Below are 23541 nucleotides of genomic sequence, written 5' to 3'. Positions count from 1 at the left end.
ACCACTACATGTTTATCAGAATGGCCCAAATCGAAAACACCAACAACACTAAATGCCAGAAAGGATCAGGAACAACAGGAACTCTGATTCATTACTAGTGGAAATGCAAAATGGTACAGTCACTGTGGAAAACACCTTGACAGTTTTTTACAAGACTAAACATATTCTTACCATATGATCCATAAATAATACTCATTGGTATTTACCTAAATGAGTTGAAAATATGTACACACTAAAACGTGCACAAAGGTACTTATAGCAGCTCTACTCATAATTGCCAAAACTTGGAAGCAAGTAAGATGTCTTTCATTAGGTGAATGGATAAACTGTGGTACATCCAGACAATGGAATATTATTTAACACTACAAAGAAACAAACTACCAAGCCATGAAAAGACATGGAAGAACCTTAAATGCATATTACTAAGTAAAAGAAGCCAATCTGAAAAGCCAATCATACATACTGTATGATTCCAACTATATGACAGTCTAGGAAAGACAAAACTATGGAGACAGTAAAACGATCAATGGTTTCCAAGGGTTAGCAGGGAAAGAGGTAGAGCACAGAGGATTTTTAGGACAGTGAAACTATTCTGTAATGGTGCATATATGCCATTATACATTTGTCCAAACCCATAAAATGTATGACACCAAAAGTGAACCCTAATGTACACTATAGACTTTGGGGGGTAATGCTGTGTCAATGTATTTATTATAGTTCAACAGTTGTATAACAAATGTACCTCTCTGATGCTAAAGGTTGATAGTAGGGGAGACTGTGCATATGTGGGGCAGAAGGTATATGGGAACTCTCTGCAGTTTTGCTCAATTTTGCTGTGAACATAATATTTAAAATTGAAAAATTGAAAAACTGAATTTTGTTTACTCCTTTCATTGTCTGGATTTAAAAATTGGTGAATTTTGAAAATACCATTCACTGTTGCTGTTTAGAAGTTAGCTATAAGTGTAACTGGGTTCCCTTTAGAGGTAATTAGTATTTTCTTTCTGCATTCTATTAAGATCTTTTTATCTTTGATGTTTTGCAGTTTGACTACAATGTATCTAGCTGTGGATTATTTTTTTGTTTGTTTAGCCTTCTTGAAATTTGTTGTGCTTCCTAAATCTGTAGATTTGTGTTTTGTACCAATTCTGGAAAATTCTCATCATTATCTTTAAATATTGTTTCTCTCATTCTCACTAGTCTGCACCTAGAATTACAATTAGATTATATGATAAATCACTTTCATTCTGTTCTTTATATCACTCAACATCCTTTCCATACTTTCCATCTCTATTTCAGACTAGCTTTCTGGGCAATTTCTTCAGATCTATCTTCTAAATCATAAATTCTCTCCTCAACTGTTTAATCTGTCCATGGGGTTTTTTTGTGTGGTTATGTATAAACTGTATCAAAATGTTATCCATTGAATTTTAAATGTCATTGGTTACATTTTAATTTCTAGGAGAATTTTGAGGGGGGTAATTATTTTTAAAATTTTGACGGGTCACAAATTTTCAGTGGAGGCTTTTATTCCTCACCTAGAGCCTAGGCCAAGGAAGATACGTTTTCTTGCTATCTTCCTTTGAGAGCAAGCAAATTTTTTTCTAACCCACCCTTTCATGGAGATTGTAACCCTTTTGAGGAGCCTGAGTTCTGTGTTTCAGCTCCCTACTTCACACACACGAAAGGCTTTTGTGAGCGCCTTGTCTCCTGGTCCCAGTTTATCTATTACAGCCTAAGCCTCTAGGTCCTGGTTTTATAAAATTCCCATGGCCCCTAGGATTTCCATGGCTCTGAGGTTAGCTTACTACTATAATTTTAATTCTATTTTTTGTTACCTGAGATTTTCTTTACTTTCCTTTAAGCTCAGTTATGCATTTTCTGTTGGCATTTCTAGCTATCTTGTAGTGGAAAAGTTTTTCATAATCTTAACTGCCCATATTGTCGGAATTAGGCATCCTTTCCATGAGGGTTGTCCGATAAAACACAGGATGCTCTGTTGAATTTCAGATAATTGCATGAATTTTTTATAGTATAAGAATGTCCCATGATACATTCATTGTTTATCTGAAACTCAAATTTTACTGGATACCCTGTGTTTTTATTTGCAAATCTGGCCAACTTACTTCCAATCCATCTCCTGCCATTCTCCACCTCATTCACAGTGCTCCAGCCACACAGGCCTTTCTGTCCCTCAAAAATACCAAGCTCATTTCCAGTCTTAGAGCCTTTATGCTTGCTTTTCCTTTGTCTGGAACATTCTTATTCCAGATCTTCACACAGCTGGTTCCATATCATTTAGATCTCAGCTCAAATGTAACCCTATCTTGACTTCACTTCCCCATCAGTCTCTATCACCACTCCTTATAAAACTTAACACTTTCTGAAATGAAATTATTTATTTGTTTACTTGTAGTTTTGTCCTTTCTTCCCATAGAAGAGTGGAAAAGCCTCATGAGGGCAAGGACTTTGCCCGTTGCTGTATCTCTAGCACCTGACACATTCCTGGTACTTAGTAGGCACTGAATAAATATATTTTGAATGAATGACTGGAACCCCAAACCCTTCTCTGCAAGATTTAAAGTTATGAAGAGTTGTTGATGGTAGACCAGATGGCCTTAACCAAAACCAACAATTTCAAGACAAGTCAACATGGGTCCTAAACAAAATTGCCTTGAAGAAAGGTCGACTGGCTGATGCTGGAAGATCCTCCAGACCCTGCCTTCCCTCACAGAGCTTGTGCTCTAGTGAGCAATGACTGAACAAGGGAGTGGAAATACCTGAATTAACTTGGCACTCAGACATCTTCAGTTGTTATACTGAAGCTCTGTGGAGAACCTGTGTTTTATTGCTATACTTGTGGCAGTGAGACACAGTGGTGCAGTCAACTCCTCAGACTGACTTCCTGCTGGTGTGCAGAAGTCAGGCAGAGCCTCCCCTCCCCCATCCCACTAGATCCCCTCAAATCCTGGGGTTTAGAGGCAATTCAAGACAAAGGGGAAACCTAAGAGAAGGGACTAATTTTAATAAAAACTAGTAAAATTTTTAAAATTTAAAAAATGTTTAAGTGCCAGGCTGGTAGTTATACCTCCAGTTTGAAAAACTTGAAGGTGATAAATGGCATGCTCGGGATCTAGAAGTGTTTGTTGGGGGTATGAAGGAATTGGTGAAACACAGATTGAGAGAGAAAATGCTGCAAGGGTTGGAGAGGAAAGTAGGACGGGACTGGATCTGGGCGGAGCTTGTAGACTATGTCAAGAAGTCTTTATCAGGAGGGTACACAGGAGCCACAATGGTAGCAGGACAATGACTCCAGTCTGGATGTGATTTGTACTTAGATCTCTCATACTTCTGTGTATTGGAGAGAACAACACTGCAACTAAGACTGGTTAGAAATCGTTGATAGTCTATGGAAGAAAAATGATGCAAGTCTGAAGAATAATCATTGTAATCATACTACACAGGAATTAAACCAGGCACTTACTAAGCTCATTAAATACTTAATTTCGTTTACCCCACAGAAACGCAACCTAGTTGGCACTATTGTTAACAATATCTCCATTTTACAGACAAGGTAAACAAAGTTGAGAGATTAAGTAACTTGCCCAAGGTCACTCAGTACCCAGATCTGTCTCACTTGCGAGCTCTCTTCACTCCTTTGGACTAAATGCATTGGAAGTGGGGAGGAAAGGGGAGGGCAGATGTGAGAAACATTTAGGAGTCAAATAATATTTATCATATTAGCATTAGATGATGATGAAGAAGGAGGAAGAGGAGGAAGAAGAGGGGGAGGAAAAGGAGAAGAATGTAAAGGCGATTTCATTCAATCGTCACACATTTGAGATCTTAATGTGAGCTTAGGCGTCCCAAGTGATATAAAACTTACACAACTGCAGAGTGACAACACCATTCCTGTCCATTTCCCCCAATTCACTGCAAACACTAGACCCTCCCGGGCTCCCCTGGTGGCTCCGCCAGGGACCTGAGGCCCCGCCCCGCCCCGCCGGGGGTGGTCTCCGAGGGCCACGTGGTCCGGCGTCCTCGCGCAGGCGGCTTCTAATGCCGCTGCTTCCGGGTTGGCAGGCGCTGTGCCGGTGGCGGTCAAAGAGCTGAAGTCAGGGCGGCGCAGGAACCCCAGCGTCAGGCCCAGCAGAGCTGAAGACCAGGGAGGGCCCGGCGCGGGTGCGCCCGCCAGGCCGCTGGGTGGGCCGGCCGCGATCCGGACCTCGCCGGGCCCCCCCCCCGCTCCCCCGGAGAGGTAGGTCCGCTCCGGACCCACTGTCGGTGGGTGCGGGACCCGCGGCCGCATCGGCCCCTCCCCAGCGTTCTGCTTCCCGGTCCGGACCGGGAGGTGAGGGCCTCCCCCGCGCCCCGCTCCCAGCTCAGAGGGCCCCAGGCTCCGGGAATCGTCAGCTCGCCGCCCCGCGCGCGCGCGCGCGCGCGCCAGCTGTGGACGATCCACGCCGCCCTTCCAAAGCGAGGCCCCGTGCGCCCTACGTTATTTAATTGCGGCTACCCCAAAATTCACTTCACACGTGTACATTTTCTTCGCCCTTTTCATATTTGTTTTCACAGAACAAAATGGCTAATAATATATGAAATCGAGATGTTAGTTCGCATTCTGATATTTGTACAACTATGGAAAGTTAGTGCTGGGAAGGTCTTTAAGGATGGTTGGTCCCAATACCTTCATTTTGCAGAGGAGAAAATAGACCCTGAGAGGTAGCATGGGTGTTGGAAATTCACCCAGCTAGGTAATGGTACAACAGGGATGAGAACCCAAAGCCAAGTTTTAGATATATTTTTTGAAGTGATAAGTGGCACATTTCAGTTAACAGTGTGTAGTGAATAGTAGGTTCATACGGACTGGGATTAACTTTATTAAACAACGCTTACTCCTTTTCAATCCTTTTCTTATTTCAGGCTTAATCCTTCTTGGCTTCTAAAGAAAATGGCAGAAACATCAGAGCCTTCTGGGCAGTTTGTTGTACACTCAGACACGCACAGTGACACTGTCCTGGCCAGTTTTGAGGATCAGAGGAAGAAAGGCTTTCTCTGTGACATTACTTTAATCGTGGAGAATGTGCATTTCCGGGCCCACAAAGCCTTACTGGCTGCCAGTAGCGAATACTTCTCCATGATGTTTGCTGAAGAGGGTGAGATTGGCCAATCCATTTATATGCTGGAAGGCATGGTAGCCGATACATTTGGTATCCTGCTGGAATTTATTTACACAGGCTGTCTCCAGGCCAGTGAGAAAAGTACAGAACAAATTCTAGCTACTGCTCAGTTCTTAAAAGTCTATGACCTGGTAAAGGCTTACACAGACTTTCAAAATAACCATAGCTCCCCAAAGCCAGCGACTTTGAACGCCGCTGGTGCTCCAGTGGTTGTTATTTCTAATAAGAAAAATGATCCTCCAAAGCGGAAACGGGGAAGACCAAGAAAAGTCAACAATTTGCAGGAGGGAAAATCAGAACTGGCTGCAGAGGAAGAAATACAGCTGAGAGTGAACAATTCAGTTCAGAATAGACAAAATTTTGGGGTGAAAGAGGTAGACAATGGGGTACTGAATGAACAGATTCCAGCAAAAGAAATGGAAGAACCTGAGCCTGCTTGTGAGCCAGGAAGAGAGGAAGGAATGCCCACTGAAAAAGATGAGAACTGTGATCCTAAGACCCAGGATGGACAGGACCACCAGACTCGGTTCAGCAAGCGGAGGATTCAGAGATCCATCAAACTTAAAGATTACAAACTTGTTGGGGATGAAGATGACCAGAGTTCCGCCAAGAGGGTCTGTGGAAGGAGAAAGCGCCCCGTCGGCCCTGAGGCCCGTTGTAAAGACTGTGGCAAAGTCTTCAAGTACAATCACTTTTTAGCAATCCACCAGAGGAGCCACACGGGTAATTATGCTTTCACAGTGTATTGGAATGTGTTTTGGAGCAGTAATGATAATAATAGCTTTCATTTATTGTGCAATTTCTAGGTGAAGACATTGTAATAAAGCGTTTATACATGTTAGTGCATTTCATCCTCACTACAGTCGTGTGACATAGGTAATATTATCCACATTGCACAAACAAAAAGACCAAGTCCTAGAAAGCCTGAGTAACTTGCCCAGGTCATCCATTTAGTGACAGAGCTGAAGCCAGGTAGCTGGATTCCAGAATCCCTCTTCTTCTTTGGAGTTGTTGGTTCAAGGCTATAATTCAAGCTCTTAGCCAGATTTATTCTGCTTTCTAACTCTTGAACATTCCTCATCTTGACCAAAGCTATGCTTTTACCCAGGCCTGTCTGGACAGCTTTCTCACTCAACCTTCTAGCTGTAAATGGTTTCTTTTTGGTCCCTCTAGCCCAGCGCTGGCCAAGAGACTCTTCTTTGATGATGGACATGTCATCGTCATCAGGTATAGTGCTGTCCAGTGTGGTAGCCACTAGCCACAGTAGATTTTGAGCTTGACATGTGGTGAGTGTGACTGAGGAACTGAAGTTTTTATTTTAAATAATTTCATTGACTACCATATTGGATAGTGCAGCCCTGTCCAGAATCCCTTCCTCCTTTGAATACTCTCTTAAGTACTTAATTCATTCTGCTTTGGGATCAATTGTAGTTACCTACCACTTAAATACTCTTCAACTTATTTGTAAGCTTACATACAGGGGCTGATGCTTAAGCCTTCGGTCATCCGGCAGCTTGCTGTCATCTGACCCAGCATCTAGCACAGGTTCTGAACCTGGCTGCTCCTTAGAATCACCTAGGGAACTTCTAAAACTTGCCAGTGCCTGGGCCCCAACCCCAGAGCTTCTAATTTATTTGTCTGGAGCCTTTGTGGTTTTTAAAAGATAGGTGAGAACCCTGAATTCTTGTTCTTTGAACAAAGTAGGTGCTTGAGAAATATTTGTTGAACTGTAATAGAGCACAGTTTAAAGAGTTAACTAGTTCTACAAGATTTGTCGAGGAAAATAGTATATAGGATCTTCCTCTTTGCCCCCAGCATTCTGAAATTTTGCAGTGAATCGCTTTAGTGTGGATCTGTTTTCTTTCATTAGGTGGATACCAGTAGATCCATACAGTCTGGAAACTCATGTCTTTCAGGTCCAGAAAGTTTTCTTGAATTATTTCATAGATGATTTCTCTCCTCTGTTTTCTCTGCCCGCTTTTTCTGGAACTCCTGCTATTTGGTTGTTGAACCTGCTGGACCTATCCTTTAACTTCCTTATCTTTTCTTTCCTATTTTCCATCACTTTTTGGTCTACTTTTTGGGAGATTTACAGTTATTCTTTCAGCCTTTATAGTTTTTCTATTTCTACTCTTATTTTTTTTTACTTGTAGGTAATCTTTTTTTTCTCTACATTATTTTTTTATTAGAATTCTTTTTTTGTTTCACAATTTAATATCTTACCTCTGTGAGCATGTTAATAACATTTACTTATTTGTTAGTTTTTAATACTTCCTTCACCTTGGGCAGTTTCTGTTTTCTGCAAGTTGCCTTTTCCCTTCTTGCTTGTTTGGGCATTTGTTTCAAAGGTAGGTTGAAACAGATTAGAGGCCTTCCTTGAATGGTGACCTAAAAAAAAAAAAAATCATAATCATGTAAAAATGGCTTCCTAAAAGTTACTGGAGACTCTTGGGTGTGGAGAGAGCCTGTAGACACTGGCCTTGCAATGGGTGGCGTGGCTGGCCCCCACCTCCTTGCTGATGTTCTCTTACCTTGAGTGCCCTCACATTCCAGGTGAAGATTCTCCACTCTACCACCTGAAGGCTATAGGCCTGGCTGCCAGTGTCTAGAGCAGGAACGGGGAGAGGCTGGGAGGAGTCTCAAAAAAAAACTGACCTGCTTTCCAAGTGGTTGTCCCACTCCACTGTGCTGGGAGACCTCTAATCCGGAAATCCCTAGTTCAGAGACTTTTGTTTTACCCTCTACAGAGAACAGTCTCCATCTTCTACTGGGGAGAGGGCCAGTCTCCTGGCTCCGGAATAGGAAACTGGATCTGATGGGTCAAACTACCTTTGAAACAAACTGTCATTTACCCTCCTTACCCCAATTTTCAGAGATAACATGTCATAAATTCCTGAACTTTATGGAGGCTCTGTCTTAAAACTCAGGTTGTATCTTAGCACTCCTCGCTGCTGGCATCAGATTTATCAGCTCCAGCTTGCAAAATTTTATTGCTGATGCTTACCCTCCTGTTCATTGGTCTTTTGGATGTGTGCTTTTTAAGAGGCATCCCTTTATTGTCATTTTAATTTGGGAGGAAAAAAGATGTGCAGATTCTTGCTTACGCCAATTTTCTGGGGCTCTTATTCCAGGGGAGCGACCTTTCAAGTGTAATGAGTGTGGAAAAGGCTTTACCCAGAAGCACTCCCTGCAAGTCCATACCCGGATACACACAGGCGAGCGGCCATACACCTGCACCGTGTGTAGCAAGGCTCTCACCACCAAGCACTCGCTGCTGGAGCACATGAGCCTGCACTCAGGTAGCCGGGCTTGCACCGGAGGGCCAACCGCTACCAGGTTCCCATTCCTGGGGTGGGTGTTGTCGTGATCTAGATGGTCTCTTCTCAGCCTGGTGTCATTTCCCATATGGTATCATTGAAAGGTAGAATTATGCATCTGTCAGAACGTAGCTTAAGAGTTCTGCATTGAGTCTTAAAGTAGGGCTTATAAACTGGCTGCTAAGAGTTCAGTGTGCAAATGAGTTTTGTTTAACCACCACAGTTTAGAATTACAGTAAAACCTTGGATTGCAAGTAACTTGGTTTGCGAGTGTTCCGCAAGAAGACCAAACATTTCTAATACATTTTAACATGGTAAACGAGAAATGTCTTGCAATGAATAGTAGTTTGTTTGAGGAATGCATTATGCTCACAAACCAAGGCATTACTGTATTTTACTTTGGATGCCTTTGGGGGAAACTTAAATTCCCCAGTTCTACCTCAGTCTCTACCACTCCCTATTGCCTTACAAACCTTTGCACAGTTATGTTACTGTGGTAGACTCTGAAGGCATTACATTAGGTTTATAGACAAGTCACTTGTATCATTCATAGAAAATGGTGAGCATTCCAGGTCTTTATACTGTTTGCATGTTTTAGTGTTTTGTTTTTTATTGGCAGGACAGAAGTCTTTTACCTGTGATCAGTGTGGAAAATATTTCAGCCAGAAAAGACAACTAAAGAGCCATTACCGAGTTCATACAGGTACAATAAAATGAGAAAATTTGGACTGGTGAGGGGGGAGAAATGGCAAATACAAATTATTTCTGAAACATTAGGTTTATATTGTGGAAGATAAGTGAGTATTTAGGGAAAAGTCTTAAAAAGCAACCTAAATTAGATGTGCTTGTATTATTCTCACTACCATGTGATTTGTATTTAATTTTATACTACAATTTTGGTGCCACACACACAAACCATACAGAATTGGTGTCTCCCAAAGTGCTGTTTGACCAAGAGGGTGTCAGTGGATTGGTTGTTAGTGGTGACAGAGATGTCACCACCCTATAGCTGTCTGTCCAGGCTGTCTGCAACCTGGCTCCACCCATTGGCCTTTTTTCTTTCCTGCCAACTGATAAGACATGAATGGGGGGTTGGAAGCATCACTTGAGATTAACTGGCCACAGCCATACCAGTGTTTCAAGGGAAAAAGGAGATTATATTTAAGGAGCTCTCTTACAGCTGTCTTCGGGAAGCTGGAAGTTGAAATGCATAGGAAAATACTAACTGTTACCAAATTATTAAAAATATATATTGTTGTTTCTATTAAAGTACCATATTTAAAGTGATTATTTTTCAGGGAAGTGCTTTAACACAAATCACTGAAGAAATGCAGGGAGAGCATATATGCACTGACACTTTTTTTATTGTTGCGACAAGGCCACTCATTACCGGAATGCAACCACTGCCATCGCAAATTCATGGACGTGTCTCAGCTAAAGAAACATCTACGAACACACACAGGTAAAACTCGACCGCATCCTTCCTTTCTAGTGTACTTCCTGTTTTCAGGAGAGTGAGGAATGAAGTACTTGGAGTCCCCTCCTCAGACTGCGCTTATTGTAAATTGGGTGGGAATTTTATAAGTAGATCATTTAAAAGTCTGAGGCAGAATGCTGTCAACATCTGTGGGAAATTACATTTCTGTAGATTAGCAAAACGGAGATTACTTACTGAGCACTGTTCATACAGGGGAATTTATCCAATACACAAAGTAGTACAAGTCTGAGTCTGGTTCTGTATTTTACTTCAGCATTGAAGAGTACAAGATAACTCTTTTAGAAAGGGAAGCAAAATGAAACAAACAGCAAGGTAACATGGGCACTTGAGGACTTTCCACTTTCTGTCCTGGAACCAGTACTTATAGCTTAAGCATTGCCACCTCCAGAAAAACGAGCTTCAGGGTTAAAGAGGAAGAGGATTGATTAGGGCAGGTCAAATTCTTGCATTTGAGATCAGAAAAGTAAACATGTGGACCTTTTAGACCTTGGAGAAAGGAGCACTTAAAAATAAACTTGTTAGGGGCTGGCCGAGTGGCTCAGTTGGTTAAGAGCTCGCTCAAGAGTGTGAGCTCTGAGCAACAGCAGTTCAAGTCCTGGCCCAAGCTGAGATGCCAACAGGTGGCAGGATAGCTCAGCGAAAAAAAAAAAAAAAATTAAAAAATAAATAAATAAATAAACCTGTTAGATTTTCTAAGAAAAATACTCTTAATAATATATTGGGTTGTTGGAAAAGTCATGATGTATTTTTTCTATGTTTTTCATTGCAAAAATGTGTCATGACTTTTCTGACAACCCAATAGGTTAATTATTTAATGATTCTGTTAAAATTGTCTACTAGAATTATGTATCAGATTGGTTTATGCTGTTTTGGACTTTTTTTAAAAATGTAAGTTTTTTTTCCTTAAAGTAATTTGTGTTCTTAAAATAGATAGATGTCTGATAGGGCATGAGTTTAATGAAAATGGATCTCTGTATACAGTCTTTCTACAGACATTATCATAAATAACTTGTGTGAAATTTAATTCATCCACTTAACACGTATTTACTGAACAGTTACTGGGTACCAGGCACTGTTCTAGGACCTGAGGATACAGCAGTGAATGAGGTGCACAAGCCCCTGCTCTTGAGGGGCTGACATTGGAACAGGGAAGACAAAGGACAACTGTAAGATGTTAGGTGAGGGTAAGTGCGATGAAGAATTAACTGTAGGGGACCAGGTGCAGGAAGGGGAGCTGTGCTGTTACGTGGGGTCTTGTCTGGGAGGGCCTCACTGATGAGGTGACATCTTTGATGATGATCTGAATGCCATGGGGAATGAACGAGCCACTGGCTGTCCAGGAGAGGAACTTCCTAGGCAGGGGGGACAGCAGGCACAAAACCCTGAGACGAGAGAGTTGCTGACATGCAGGAGAAATGCCAGGAGGCAGGAGTGGCCAAGGCAGAGCCAGGGACTGGGGATAGGAAGGAACCGGGTAGGTGGATGTCAGAGGCCGGTGGCATCTGTGTAAGGCAGGGGTTCACAGCCTACCTGTGTACTGCAGTCACCTGAGAAGCTTTGAAAAAGAAAAGGCCTGATCCAAACCCCAGAGATCCTGATTGAATTGACCTGAGGTATGGCATTGGAATTGGCATTTTCCCAGGTTGACTCCAGTCTCCACTCAGGCTTAAGAACTTTGGAGGCCATAGTAAAGACTTTGGGTTTGATTCTGAGTGAGATGACTTTAACAAGAGGACTGACATGATATGACTTAGTGTTTTAATAGGATCGCTCCAATCACCATGTGGGGTGGGATGAGGCAGGGGTGCAGGCACCCATTAGAAGGGTGGCAAGACCCGTTGAAGGCTATTGTTGTGATGAGGGGCTTGGCACAGTGTGGCAGCAATGGAAGTGGTGACGAATGATCCATTTCTGGATATATTCAGAAGGTACTGTCAGCGTGATTTGCCCATGATTGGATGTGGGGGGTGAGAGAAAGGGGAGGCAGAGGAAACTGAAAGGATGAAAAACGGGGAGATGCAGGAACAACAAATCAAGAGTTATATTTTGGACATGTGGGGTCTGAGATGTCTATTTGACATCAAGTGCAGGTGTGGAGGAGGCCGTTGGATATTTGAGTCTGGATTTCACGGGAGACATGCAAGCAGAGAGATAAATTTATATGCCTACACATCTACCTGTAAGTAGCATGTGAGGCTGTGAAGAGAATGCCTAGTGAGAGGGTGGCGGTGGAGGTCAGCTGAGGTGCCTTGGACTATACGGTGTTGGTGAGACTTCCGGTCTTCGTGAGATGTAGGCCTTGAAATGGGGCAAAAAGGAACAGAAGTCCTTTCTCCATAATCCCAGCAAACTCTTCTCCACTCTCTACTGTGAGGAGAAGCAGAAGAGGAAAATGGAAGATATATGATGGGTAAAAAAGGAAGCAAAAGGGGCTCTGTGAAGTGGTTTATATGACTTAGAAATAAAAAACCAAACCCATAAAAAAATTGGACTCTTTGAGTGCAGGGATTACTACCCACCTGTCTCTAGCACAGAAAATGTGCACAGTGTTGTTGAAAGGAGTTGACATGCCACTTCCCTTGTCCCCAGGCAGAGTGGAAAGTTTAAGAGAAGGCTTCCGGCAGAGTTGGCACTCACCTCTGCAGATAGGGGCGTGAACAGCCCTTAGGTGGCAGGTCATGCTGAGCAGGCCAGGGCAGGAAGCACCAGTTGCAACAGTGGGGCCACACTCAGATGGAAAACCCAAGACTGTTGTCTCTTAGCTCTTTAAGTGCAAAACTGTCTCTGGGTTAGGTGTCCTGTGCCAAAACCCAAGAAGTCAGAGATAAGTAAGAAATGCTCTTTTCTCTAAGAGGGCATTTTCAGTGAGGGAAATGGGTGTGTTTTAAAATTGAGGCAAGGCATCAGGCAGACGGCCAGTGCCAGTGAGGTCGCTGAGCTCAGGTTCTCGTGCTCAGATCTTGTCCCTGTACCTGGAGCCAGTCAGGTTTACAGGAACCGAGCCAGCCAGCCAATCACATGACCAATGAACCAGCAAATGTCTTAACAAAGGGACTACACCTTTCTATTGCCCACAGTACTGCCTTCCTGACATCAGTGTACCTGAAAACCAAGTTAGTGATCAGAAGATTGCTTGGTGACCTGGGGGCAAGTTCAGGGAATTGGCCCAGGCCATGGAGAAGCCTGGTGAGTGACCTCTGACCCCACAATACAGTCCCAGCCCCCCAGTGTCCCTGTCCCTTGCATGGCGTTAGATAAACACTAATTCTGCCCAATGGGCTCCCACTCACATGTAGATGCCCTGCCTGGTAACGCATAATCTTGTTAATTAATTCAGCTTTCATTCACAGCCTCATTTTGTTGGTTTGGATTGGGAGCTTCCTAAATCTCCTCAACTGTGTGTTTCCAAACCACCCATTAATGTTGCTTGTCCCCATCTTGGTGAGATCTGGGAGCCCCTCACTGTAACATACCCTTACAGAGTCTATGTGTGATCTAGTAAGAAGCTCAGTACGAGCCACAGTAGAGGTGTGAACATGGTGACAGAAATGATTCACTTTCCCTGGGAAGATCTGGGAAAGCATCCCAGAGGAAAGACCTGGATCTTGAAGCCAGAGTAAGTGCTGATGGACAGAGGAAGTGGGAAGAGGCATTCCCAGACAGGAACAGGGTACGCAGAGATTGAGGATGTGAGAGGCCAGCATCTGAGGGCCACAGTGAGGAAATGCCACCGTGAACAGCAAGAGTGAGATTGCTGAGAAGGGTGAAGGCGGATGAGGGGGAGACCTTTGGGTAGAAAGGAGGCATGTTTTGATTTGTGTATTGAAAAGAACTCAGGCAGCCCCAAGAGGATGGACAGAGTGGGAGGGCCCTGGGGATGAGCCAGTTAGCAGGCTCTTGGGGAAAGAAAGATGAAGGCCATTGGGTCCAGCGAGGAAGGAAGAGATGTATTTAAGAGATTTTTAGTCTGCGAAAAAGGTAGTCACGCAAACATGACAAACTGTTAATATTCAAAATACTGAGTACCCCAGTAGAAAACTGAGCAGAAGACATAAAAGGCACATCATAGAAGAAGACATAGGAATGGCCAGCAAAACATATAAAACAATGTTAATTGCATTAATCATCAAAGAAAAAGAAATGTCCACATCTTTTTACCCATTAGATTGGCAAATATGTGAGGAAATGGGCAACTTTATGTTCTGTTGGTGGGAATATAACTTGGGAACTTTCTGGAAAGAACCTTGCCAATATGAATCAAAATGTAAACTGCCCAATTGTGAAAAGATGTTTGCATAAGGATATTCATAAGTAGGATTATTTATAATGTCAAAAACTTAAAAACTACCTCAATACCTCAGTGTCCATCAATAAGAGATTAGTTAGGTAAATTTTGGACAGAATACAAAGTGAAACACAGCATAGTCTTTTAAAATAGTGGTGTGGCTTTATTTGACATTACAGACGAGCATGCACTGGACAAAAGTGGTGAAACAAGAAACTTTCCTCTATGCTTTTAGGCTCTTTCAGCTGGTCTAGTAATAGACATGAGACTAGTTAACTAACAAGAGAAAATAACCCAGTTTAATTACATACATACATACCGGAACCCCACATACGTAAGAAATTCAGCGTCATAAAGGGAAAATGAGCTATATATGATATTCTGAGCCAAGGAATGAGGTTAGTTGCCTTGGGGCTTTAGAAGGGAGGAAGGTATGATAATAGCAGGTGTTCAGTAATTAGAAGTTTGCCCTGCCCTATAGATAGGTTCTAAAAAGTGATTTCCGGTGATAACTCCTATTATGGACAAGGCCCCTAATTTCCTGAGAAGCTTCACATTCCAGAAGTTGGGTTGATAGATTGTTCCTCATCTCATTAAATGAGCCTGTCTTAAAAATAGGTCAGTTCAGGGCAGCCGGGTGGCTCAGTAGGTTAGAGCGTGTGCTCTGAACAACAAGGTTGCTGGTTCGATTCCCACATGGGATGGTGGGCTGCGCCCTCTGCAACTAGACTGAAAACGGCAACTTGACTTGGAACTGAGCTGCGCCCTCCACAACTATTGTAGATTGAAGGACAACGACTTGACTTGGGCTGATGGGTCCTGGAAAAACACACTGTTACCCAATTAAAAAAAAAATAGGTCAGTTCAGTCAAACAATTATATCTCACTTCAGGAGACAGTAATGCAGGTGGGCTTCCAAAGTTAGGCCTATGGTGCAGGCAGACAGGTATTTAAGAAGAGGCATGTGTATGGAAACAAAATCCATGGTTAAAAATTGGAACAGACTCTAATCCTAGTTTCTGAGTTCTGAAAGCAACCAGTTGAGATTTCTAGATGTCGGGTTTGAAGCATCTTCAGATGGAGTGGAGTCAGGCAGTGACAATCTCATAGGTTTTCCTGGTCTGCGCTTTGAATGTTTCCAGTGATCTTTCTGCAACAGGCACGAAGGTTCTCCGTGTATGAGCTATTGTGGTAATTTCTCTGAAGTTTATATCAAGTTGTCTCACTTTAGCTTGCATGGGTTTGGGGAAAAGTCACTTTTAGTTCTCAATGATTCCAAGTCAGAAGGGTGGGAGAAAAAATTGGAAACATTAGTTTGAAGAGTTATAGTCAGATATTGGGAGGAACTAGAAGAATTCAGGATCCATTCCAATTTACGAGTAGGAACAAGACTTCAGAAGACAGTAAACAACACTATTTAATATCCACAAAGGTATATTACTGAAACATAATCTTTTCTCCAAAATCACCCCCATTTTTACCAAAAATAGCTAAATTAAGACTAATTCATTTGTAAAATAAGTCTAGTTTCAACAAACTGGCCTGTTATTTAAATAGGAGCAGCAAGAACAATAATTAACCTATAGGCTCTTTAAAGTCTGCTTTGTAATTTTATCAGTTTTCATATTTCTATATTATTTCACCAGTGGGTTTTGACACCACAGTTCATGGATTTCCTATATCAGGGAGACCTGAAAATTTCTCTTTTCTATTCCCTGCCTATTGCCTACTTTGTGTAAAAAGGCTTTGGGTCTCTAGCAGAGGGTCAAGCCAAGGGACCCTGGACCTTTTGTCAGTCTTTAACTTGATCAACTGGCCGAACTGCTGCCCCAAGGATTGCTGGTCAGGTTTTTCATTATAATTTCTGCCTTCCAGCTTTTTTAGTTTCTCAAAGTGAGGTAAGCACGGGATTTGTTTGGGGCCCTTTGATGTTGGCGGGCCAGCAGGGGGCTGCTGTGGTCCATTTAGCTATTGGTAGTGTTTATTACTCGGAAATCCTTTGTTTTAGCTCTCTCAACATCCATTTTATTTATCCCAATTTTTTAAATAACCATCTAAAGATTTCCACCCTGCTGGGACGAGTCCTGTAACTGTCCTTTCTGTTTTCTTTTTGTTTCACCCCTATCAGTATTTGCTTTATTCACCTATTTCTGAATAATCCTTTAAAAATTCCTACCTTGTTGAGAAGAATTCTTTGGCCTCTCCCCTTTCTCTTTTTAATTAACCAAATGTTTTTATTTGCATCTGTAAGACCTGTGAGGGGAAGAGGAGACTGCAAATTTGGAGACTGCAAATTCGATGTTTTCCCTTTTTATTATTAAGGGAATTCTTAAGACCAGACTATATTTCTTTGTATCCACTTTTAAAATCTGGTTTTCCCATAGGTACCAATAAAACAGCTGTTATGATGAGAGCTCTCTAAAAATTTTCTAATTTAGATGTTCTTCCAGTTTAAAGGCTCCACCCTCTCTCTTGCCTTGACAAGTAGCATCTTAATAGTGACTCAAACCAATAGCCTTTTTATTGCTTAGTCAAGGGCCACACAAGAGTGTAAAGAACGCAGCCCTCACAAAATCCAGGAATTTCACTCCCAGAGTACTCTAAGACAGTAAAAAGCCCTTCAATGCTACAGGCAGTCAAGCAATAAAGATTAAGAGGACAAAGTCCCCTCATGACATTTCCCCGAGAGCTGGCACTGAGGGACAAAAAGATAAAGAGACCCAGCTGCCGGGAATGGAATCCCCAGTCTATTTGGCTGCCAAATGCACTCTGATAAGCACACCTGCTGGATGGCAGAGACCAAAGAGGCAAAACCAAGCTCTCAAAGACAAATGACATAACACACAAAACAGTGACCATTGTTCCTTTCTGGAAGGAAAGGATCAATAAAGACTGAGAGTACTCACAACAAATAATCAAAAGTTGCTAAGCCCAAGGAACTATATTTTCTCCTCCTAAATTTAGAAAAAGGGAGGGGCAGAAAGACTCACACCACTCTCCTTCCACTGAACTCTGCAGATAGAGATCTGGGCGTCTGACTTGACAATAACTCTGACCTTTGCCTGCTCGTGCGTGAGGCCCCTGGATCCTTCTACTGCAGCAGCTTCGGGGTGAGCTGTGCCCAGCCAGTGAAGTATCCTTCCTGCTCACAGCGCCAACTGTGAGGGAGGAAGAACTTTCCTCTACCTTCCTAGGTCTTTTTGTCTGGTCCAGCAATCAGATACATGAGACAGATTTATAAGAGAGAATGACCAACTTGAATAACATAGGTACATATGGGAGCACCACATGCATGAGAGAGTCAGAGACAGGGAAAATGGGGTGATAATGACATTCTCAGCTAAGGATGAGGTAAGGCGCCTTGGGGCTTCAGAGGGGAGGAAGGTCATGCCCAGGATGATCAGAAGCTCAGATATTCAGTAATTAGAAGTCTTCCCTGCCTTACAGACAGATCATAAAAAGCTATTTCTGGTAATAGTTCTCATTATGGGCAAGGCCCCAATTTAAATTCTTCAAGGGAGAGGTAAAAGTTTCTCGTGAACCCACAGGCTCTCGATTGCCTTCAGCTCAAAGCAATCCTCATGCCACGGGGAGGCCTGTTCTGAACCCCTTCAGATCTCACGGTGTAAAATTGCATACTCATGTGCGCAGAGAGATGTCTGTGAAGATGTTCATCGCGGTGTTAACTAGCTCTCACTTGAGGGGAATTTGGAGTGTTTTTTACACACTTCTTGATATTATTCAAGTCTTTTTTTACAGTGAACATGGGTGATTTTTAAAGAAAAACAAACCTGTTTTCATTCAGAGTTAAAATGTATGGAACTGAATTGCCAATTGAACATGAACACAGAGTGAACTGAAAATGTCATGTAACTATTGGGCCTGGCTGGGGCAGGGGTTGGATGGTGCTGCCATTACTCAAAAAAGTTATTCCAGGTTTGAACCGATGGTGATGGGAAATCAGCTGTGATACCCAAGGAGCTGGGATGGGAATTTACAAGTCATCAGAGTTGGGGTGGGGTCTCAGCATGTACTGCTGAGAAGAGGGTCTAGAAGGGAAACCCTTGAGTTACTTGAATATTTCTGTGGGCCTCCCCCTGGGTGGAACCGTAAGAGTCATATTGTGTCTCTGCACCATCTGTTAATTGCCATTGTCTGATCCTCCTATAACCAACTTTCTTCTGGCCCCACTGCCACCCAGGCCCTGTCACTTCATCTTTCTTTCCTTCCTCTCTACCTGCCTCCTGCACTTCATGGTCCAGACCTCAGCACCTCGTGTCTAGACTATGAAGGAGTTCCTGCCAGGCGCTACTGCCTCCAGCCCACCCTCCCCATCATTTCCATGTCTATTTTCTTAGTGATTTTGTCATGTCGTTCTGCTAAAAAGGCCCAGAAGTTCCACAGGTCCTCTGCCAGGAATTTATGGCTCTGTGTGGCCTGGCCCGACCTTTTAGCTCCACTTCAGAGTAAATCCTCACTTTGTCCACACCACGCGGTCATTTCTAACACCTGACTTTTGGTCATACTGTTTATCCTACTGGGGGTGGGCTGACAGATCTGTGATTCCTTGTAGGCTCAGGGCTTTGGCTTTTATGTCTGGAGGGGGACCATTAGGGTGTTTGCCCAGGAGTGTGAAATGATCTGACTGCATAAAGACGGAAGCAGGTGCAGAAGTGGGGAGACCCGCTAGGAGGCTGCTGCAGAGAGATGCCAGTGCCTGGACCAGGGGTGGCAGTGAAGATCGCGAGAAGTGGTCAGATTCTGGATACATTTGGAATGTAGATACAAATGTGAATAATATATAAGTCACCCTTGTGCACAGAGGTCCTTGTGAAGGTCAGGAGGGCTGCCTAACCAAGTGTAAGGTGTGAGTGCAACTTCTCTGAGGGTGGATGATATGGGAGAAAAGGTGGTGTGTTCCTTTGTTTCCTGCATATAATCACTTACCTCCCTGTTGCAGTTTTTAAGTAATGGAAACAACCGTACCTTACACTTTCTCTGCATCTTCTTGGCACTTAGCACACAGTGCTTAGGAATGTAGTAGGTGCTTGGTAAGTGCTTAATGCATTCATGCTTATTTAGGATTCAAGTGGTATTGCCTTTTTTTTTTTTTTAAGCTGAGCCATCCTGCCACCTGTTGGCAGCTCAGCAGGGCCCATGTGAGAATCGAACCGGTGACCCTGTTGCTCAGAGCTCGCACTCTTGAGCAAGCTCTTAACCACTGAGCTACTTGGCTAGCCTTGTATTGCCTTTTTTTATGTTGAGAAACTATGGGGTGATTTTGGCTTTTCATTATGTGTTGAATGTATGTTTCTAAATACTTCCCTTTTTTTAGGTGAGAAGCCATTTACTTGTGAAATCTGTGGCAAGTCTTTTACAGCAAAGAGTTCTCTTCAGACCCACATCAGAATCCATAGGTAATGATATGTTTTTCACCATGGAGTCCTCATTCAGCCTTGGCATTCAGTAGGGCGACATATGTTACCTATGTAATGCTTTTCCCCAAATTATTACTCTTGTAGAATTTAATGTATACTTTATTATTTTTCAAAATCTTTTCAATAAAGAAATTCCTCACTTAGGCAGTATCAGAAAAACTGATTCTAGCCAGCAAAAGTTTGTATTCTTGATTTTATTTCTTGAATTTTTATTTGGGCTAGGGGCTTAAATCTTATTTAATGTTTTCTGAATAAATGTTTTTGTTCACACAGCTTACTTCAGATTGGATTTAGTAGGTCTTCTGACAGCATCACAAAAATTGGGTTGTCGGAAAAGTCATGACGCGCTTTTGCAACAGAAAAACAGAAAAAATGCATCATGACTTTTACGACACGCAATAATTAGGGGCTACTCGAATTTTAATGTTGAAATTAGTATATACTTATTTGGCCATTAGAGTAAAAAAATTGGCTGTGAGAACTAAAACAAAACAAAAACAGTATGTTTAATATGTAAATATTTACTTCGTTATCTAAAATAAATAGGGAATCATAAAATTTTATCACGCCTAGCCCAATTCCATCTACCACCCTTAGACACCACCCCCACCTTTTTCTCTGTTTTAAGATTAGAAGCAAGCCTTTGGAACTTGTGACTTACTTCAAGTCCTTAAATTAGTAGGAGAACCCATGACTTATGACCCTCAGTCTAGTTAGTTTTCCTCTATTCTTGACTGCTTCTCCGTCAGTAATCAGGAAGTAATAAATCTTTCTGTTTTTAATAGAAAATGTATGTTTTCTTGCAGAGGAGAAAAGCCATACTCCTGTGGCATATGTGGCAAATCCTTCTCTGACTCCAGTGCCAAGAGGAGACACTGCATTCTGCACACGGGCAAAAAGCCTTTCTGCTGCCCTGAGTGTAGCCTACAGTTCGCTCGCTTAGACAACTTGAAGGCTCACTTGAAAACCCACAGCAAAGAGAAACACGCGTCAGATGCCAGCAGTGTTTCCAGCAGCAATAATAGTGAGGAGGTCAGGAATATCCTTCACCTACAGCCATATCAACTCTCTACCTCTGGAGAGCCTCCCGAAATTCAGCTTCTTGTGACCGATTCTGTACATAACATCAATTTCATGCCTGGTCCTAGCCAAGGAATCAGCATCGTCGCTGCAGAGAGCTCCCAGAACATGACCGCAGACCAAGCTGCTAATCTCACCCTGCTCACGCAGCAGCCGGAACAGTTACAAAATTTAATCCTTTCAGCCCAACAGGAGCAAACAGAACACATTCAGAGCCTCAATATGATTGAAAGCCAGATGGAGCCCTCACAGACTGAGCCAGTGCATGTAATCACACTCTCCAAGGAAACCTTGGAGCATCTTCACGCCCATCAAGAGCAAACAGGGGAGCTCCACTTAGCAAGTGCGTCAGATCCGGCTCAGCACCTGCAGCTGACACCAGAGCCTGTGCCACCACCACCCAGCCACCATGTGACCCAGCCCACACCACTGAGCCAGGAGCAAAGCTGACCTGGGAACATGTTTGCTCTCCTGGCCTCCTCTCCATAAGCCAGCTATAACTGGATCGTGCGCTGGAAGTCAGTCTTCCTGAAACACTCACAGATGCTTACACAGATAGCTACCTGATGGTTATAATGCTTTCCATCCAGGCAGCAAGATGTATGTATCATGTCCTGACTATTGTACTGATTGGGATTTAGCATTTCAATATTGATGAACGGTTTTCACTTCATTTACTACATCTCATAAAGACTTGGATAATTTTTCTTTGGGAGTATTGATTTAGACTTTTGTGTAAATACTGAACGTTCACAGCTGTAGGTTATGGTCTTGCTGACCTTGCCAGTTATATATTTTTTTTATTTTTTAGAGCAAAGGAAGCCGTTACAAGTATGTTGAATTGGGTAGAATGGTGGGTTCCACTTTCTAATTTCTCACAGGCAACACGATTGCCTCACAAGACAAATCAGACTTCTAGAGCTCTACCTACAATGATATTTGATCTTCACGATGAAGTTAGAACTTTCTTAATTATCCTGGAATAAAAAATTTGTTCAATGTAATTTTGTGTTAAATATACTCTACTGAATTCTAATTGACCTCTGAAAATGTTGATCTGTATATTATGTCTGATAAATTTCTGGAGATGGGAACCTATTATCTATTTTTATTGCAAATACATTAAATCCTACAAAATGGACACATTATTTTTAAAAGTGAATATCTTCTCATAATCTTGAAAGTAATTTTGAGCCTCAAAGACTTACTAACCAGCATGTGTCTATAATCATATTATTTTAAACAATTGTCAAAAAATTAAATTATGTTTGGATTAGGTTCTCCAGCCCAGCATATTTTATTGAATACTTGACTGCTTTCTCTCAAGTAAACTAGTGGAGGATTTTTGAGAAAAAAAGGTGGGCACTAGAATACGAGTATGTAAATTAACATAATGCTGGTGGAGGGTAGGGGTAATCTACCGTAAAATTAATAGGGTACTTGTTTTCTTATTTTAGGCATCTTTGATTTCCACCTGAATCAAATTAAGTTTGGAGGTTAAAGTAATAGAGAATTGTTCAGGTTGGAGAGAAGATGAAAGCATTTTTTTAACATATTTGCCAAAATGTATCTTATTGTATATGATTCACAAAATTTCCAAAATGATTTATCTTATATATAGCAACCAAAGTAATATTAAATCAGACCTGACTAGAGCAAAGGTATAATTTTTGCAAATACAGTTAATGCTTTAAATATTATTTCAGGTTCTTGACTTAGTCATTTAAACTGTGTACTTTAATTTTATTGTTAAAATGCAAAGCTTTTACCAGCTTTTCAAAGCCAGCTGGCCCGTGTTTTCTCCAAGAGATAAATAGTATTCAAGTAAATGAATATTTAAGTACTCAGTGTGGATAGCTGGATAATTATTCAGGAAATGGAATCACAGGACTATATGTCAAGTTTAACTAGCTTTATGACAGTCTACCTCTGCACTAAGAAAAATTTAATGGGAACCACATATGTAATTTTAAATTTCTAGCAGCCATAATCAAAACAAAAAGGTGAAATTAATCTTAATAAAATAGTTTATTTGATCCATTATTTGCCAAATAGTATCATTTCAACATGTAATCAATATAAACATGTATTAAGGTATTTTACATAATTTTTTGCAGACTAAGCCTTCAAAGTCTGGTATGTATTTGACACTTAGTGCACACTTGCTTTGGATGCTAATGTTCACTGAACACCATCTATATTTAGAGTTCATGCAGTTTTACAGTTGAGAAACTGCATAGTCTAGTAGTTGCAGACATACTTTTTTCAGTAACTAAAATGAGTGTCAGTTTTTAAAATATATTCAAATGAAAACCCGGTTCCTTGGTCACACTAGCCATGGTGTGAGTTCCCAATAGCCACATGTGGCTGGCGGCTCCTGTTGTACAGCACAGGCCTGACTGTTTCTAGCTTGGGAGCCAGTCTCAGCCATAAAAATACCTTCTGGAAGAGTTCTGAGTTATTTGACCAGCCGTCAGAGGGAAACAAGAAAATGATAGCTTTATAAATCTAGCCTCTCTTCTGGGTTCCAAATACACATTCTGCCCCTTTGAATGAAATGCAGCATTTTCAAGTTCAGTGACTGTACCCAAAGGAAATATGTACATAAAGTTTCTACTGTGTCTGAGAAACTGCTCGCTCAGTGTTTCACGACTCACTTTGTACTGCACTTGCACAGTTCTTAAAGTTGTTTTACAAGTGTGGAAATACAAATTGTACTTCTTAGGAAGTAATATTGATAGAA

At 42.0% G+C, this 23541-nt stretch overlaps 2 protein-coding genes across 9 annotated transcripts in view; both read left to right on the top strand.

Moving 5' to 3' along the window:
* The window catches only part of LOC109391420 (adenylate kinase 9-like), a gene marked incomplete at its 5' end in the record, with an annotated part of 24601 nt that extends 21291 nt beyond the window's left edge, over positions 1-3310 (top strand). Inside the window, one exon of the mRNA XM_019658972.1 lies at positions 3111-3310. Coding sequence (XP_019514517.1) covers positions 3111-3310 — 200 coding nt within the window. The remainder of the gene's footprint in view (positions 1-3110) is intronic.
* Positions 3311-4073: 763 nt separating this feature from the next.
* ZBTB24 (zinc finger and BTB domain containing 24) lies at positions 4074-23541 on the top strand. Of its 8 annotated transcripts, none has more exons than XR_002125807.1 (8): positions 4074-4258; positions 4924-5903; positions 6354-6407; positions 8312-8479; positions 9117-9200; positions 9876-9959; positions 13073-13181; positions 19616-19697. XR_002125807.1 is itself a non-coding variant. In XM_019659001.1 (8 exons), exons 2-8 carry the CDS (start codon positions 4952-4954, stop codon positions 21246-21248), a joined length of 2148 nt encoding a protein of 715 aa, XP_019514546.1. In that variant the 5' UTR covers positions 4074-4258; positions 4924-4951; the 3' UTR covers positions 21249-23541. The 8 variants fall into 8 exon arrangements, 4 of the variants coding, with proteins under 4 accessions (XP_019514546.1, XP_019514548.1, XP_019514549.1 ...); XM_019659001.1 differs by lacking the exon at positions 13073-13181 and adding an exon at positions 20525-23541; XR_002125810.1 differs by lacking the exons at positions 6354-6407; positions 13073-13181 and adding an exon at positions 20525-23541 and having other exon boundaries at positions 9122-9200.

The sequence above is a fragment of the Hipposideros armiger genome, unplaced genomic scaffold (genome assembly GCF_001890085.2).
Source record: "Hipposideros armiger isolate ML-2016 unplaced genomic scaffold, ASM189008v1 scaffold_292, whole genome shotgun sequence".
Lineage (NCBI taxonomy): Eukaryota > Metazoa > Chordata > Mammalia > Chiroptera > Hipposideridae > Hipposideros > Hipposideros armiger.
The sequence above is the reverse complement of the archived record's forward strand: the minus strand, read 5'-3'. Positions and strand labels throughout refer to the sequence as shown.

What these genes read in the sequence shown, in the direction of transcription:
- ZBTB24 (XM_019659001.1), top strand. Translation starts at nt 4,952, where the DNA reads ATGGCAGAAACATCAGAGCCTTCTGGGCAGTTTGTTGTACACTCAGAC. An exon ending in CCACCAGAGGAGCCACACGG is followed by an intron (nt 5,904 to 6,353) that starts GTAATTATGCTT and finishes TGGTCCCTCTAG; the next exon opens with CCCAGCGCTGGCCAAGAGAC. An exon ending in ACCCACATCAGAATCCATAG is followed by an intron (nt 19,698 to 20,524) that starts GTAATGATATGT and finishes GTTTTCTTGCAG; the next exon opens with AGGAGAAAAGCCATACTCCT.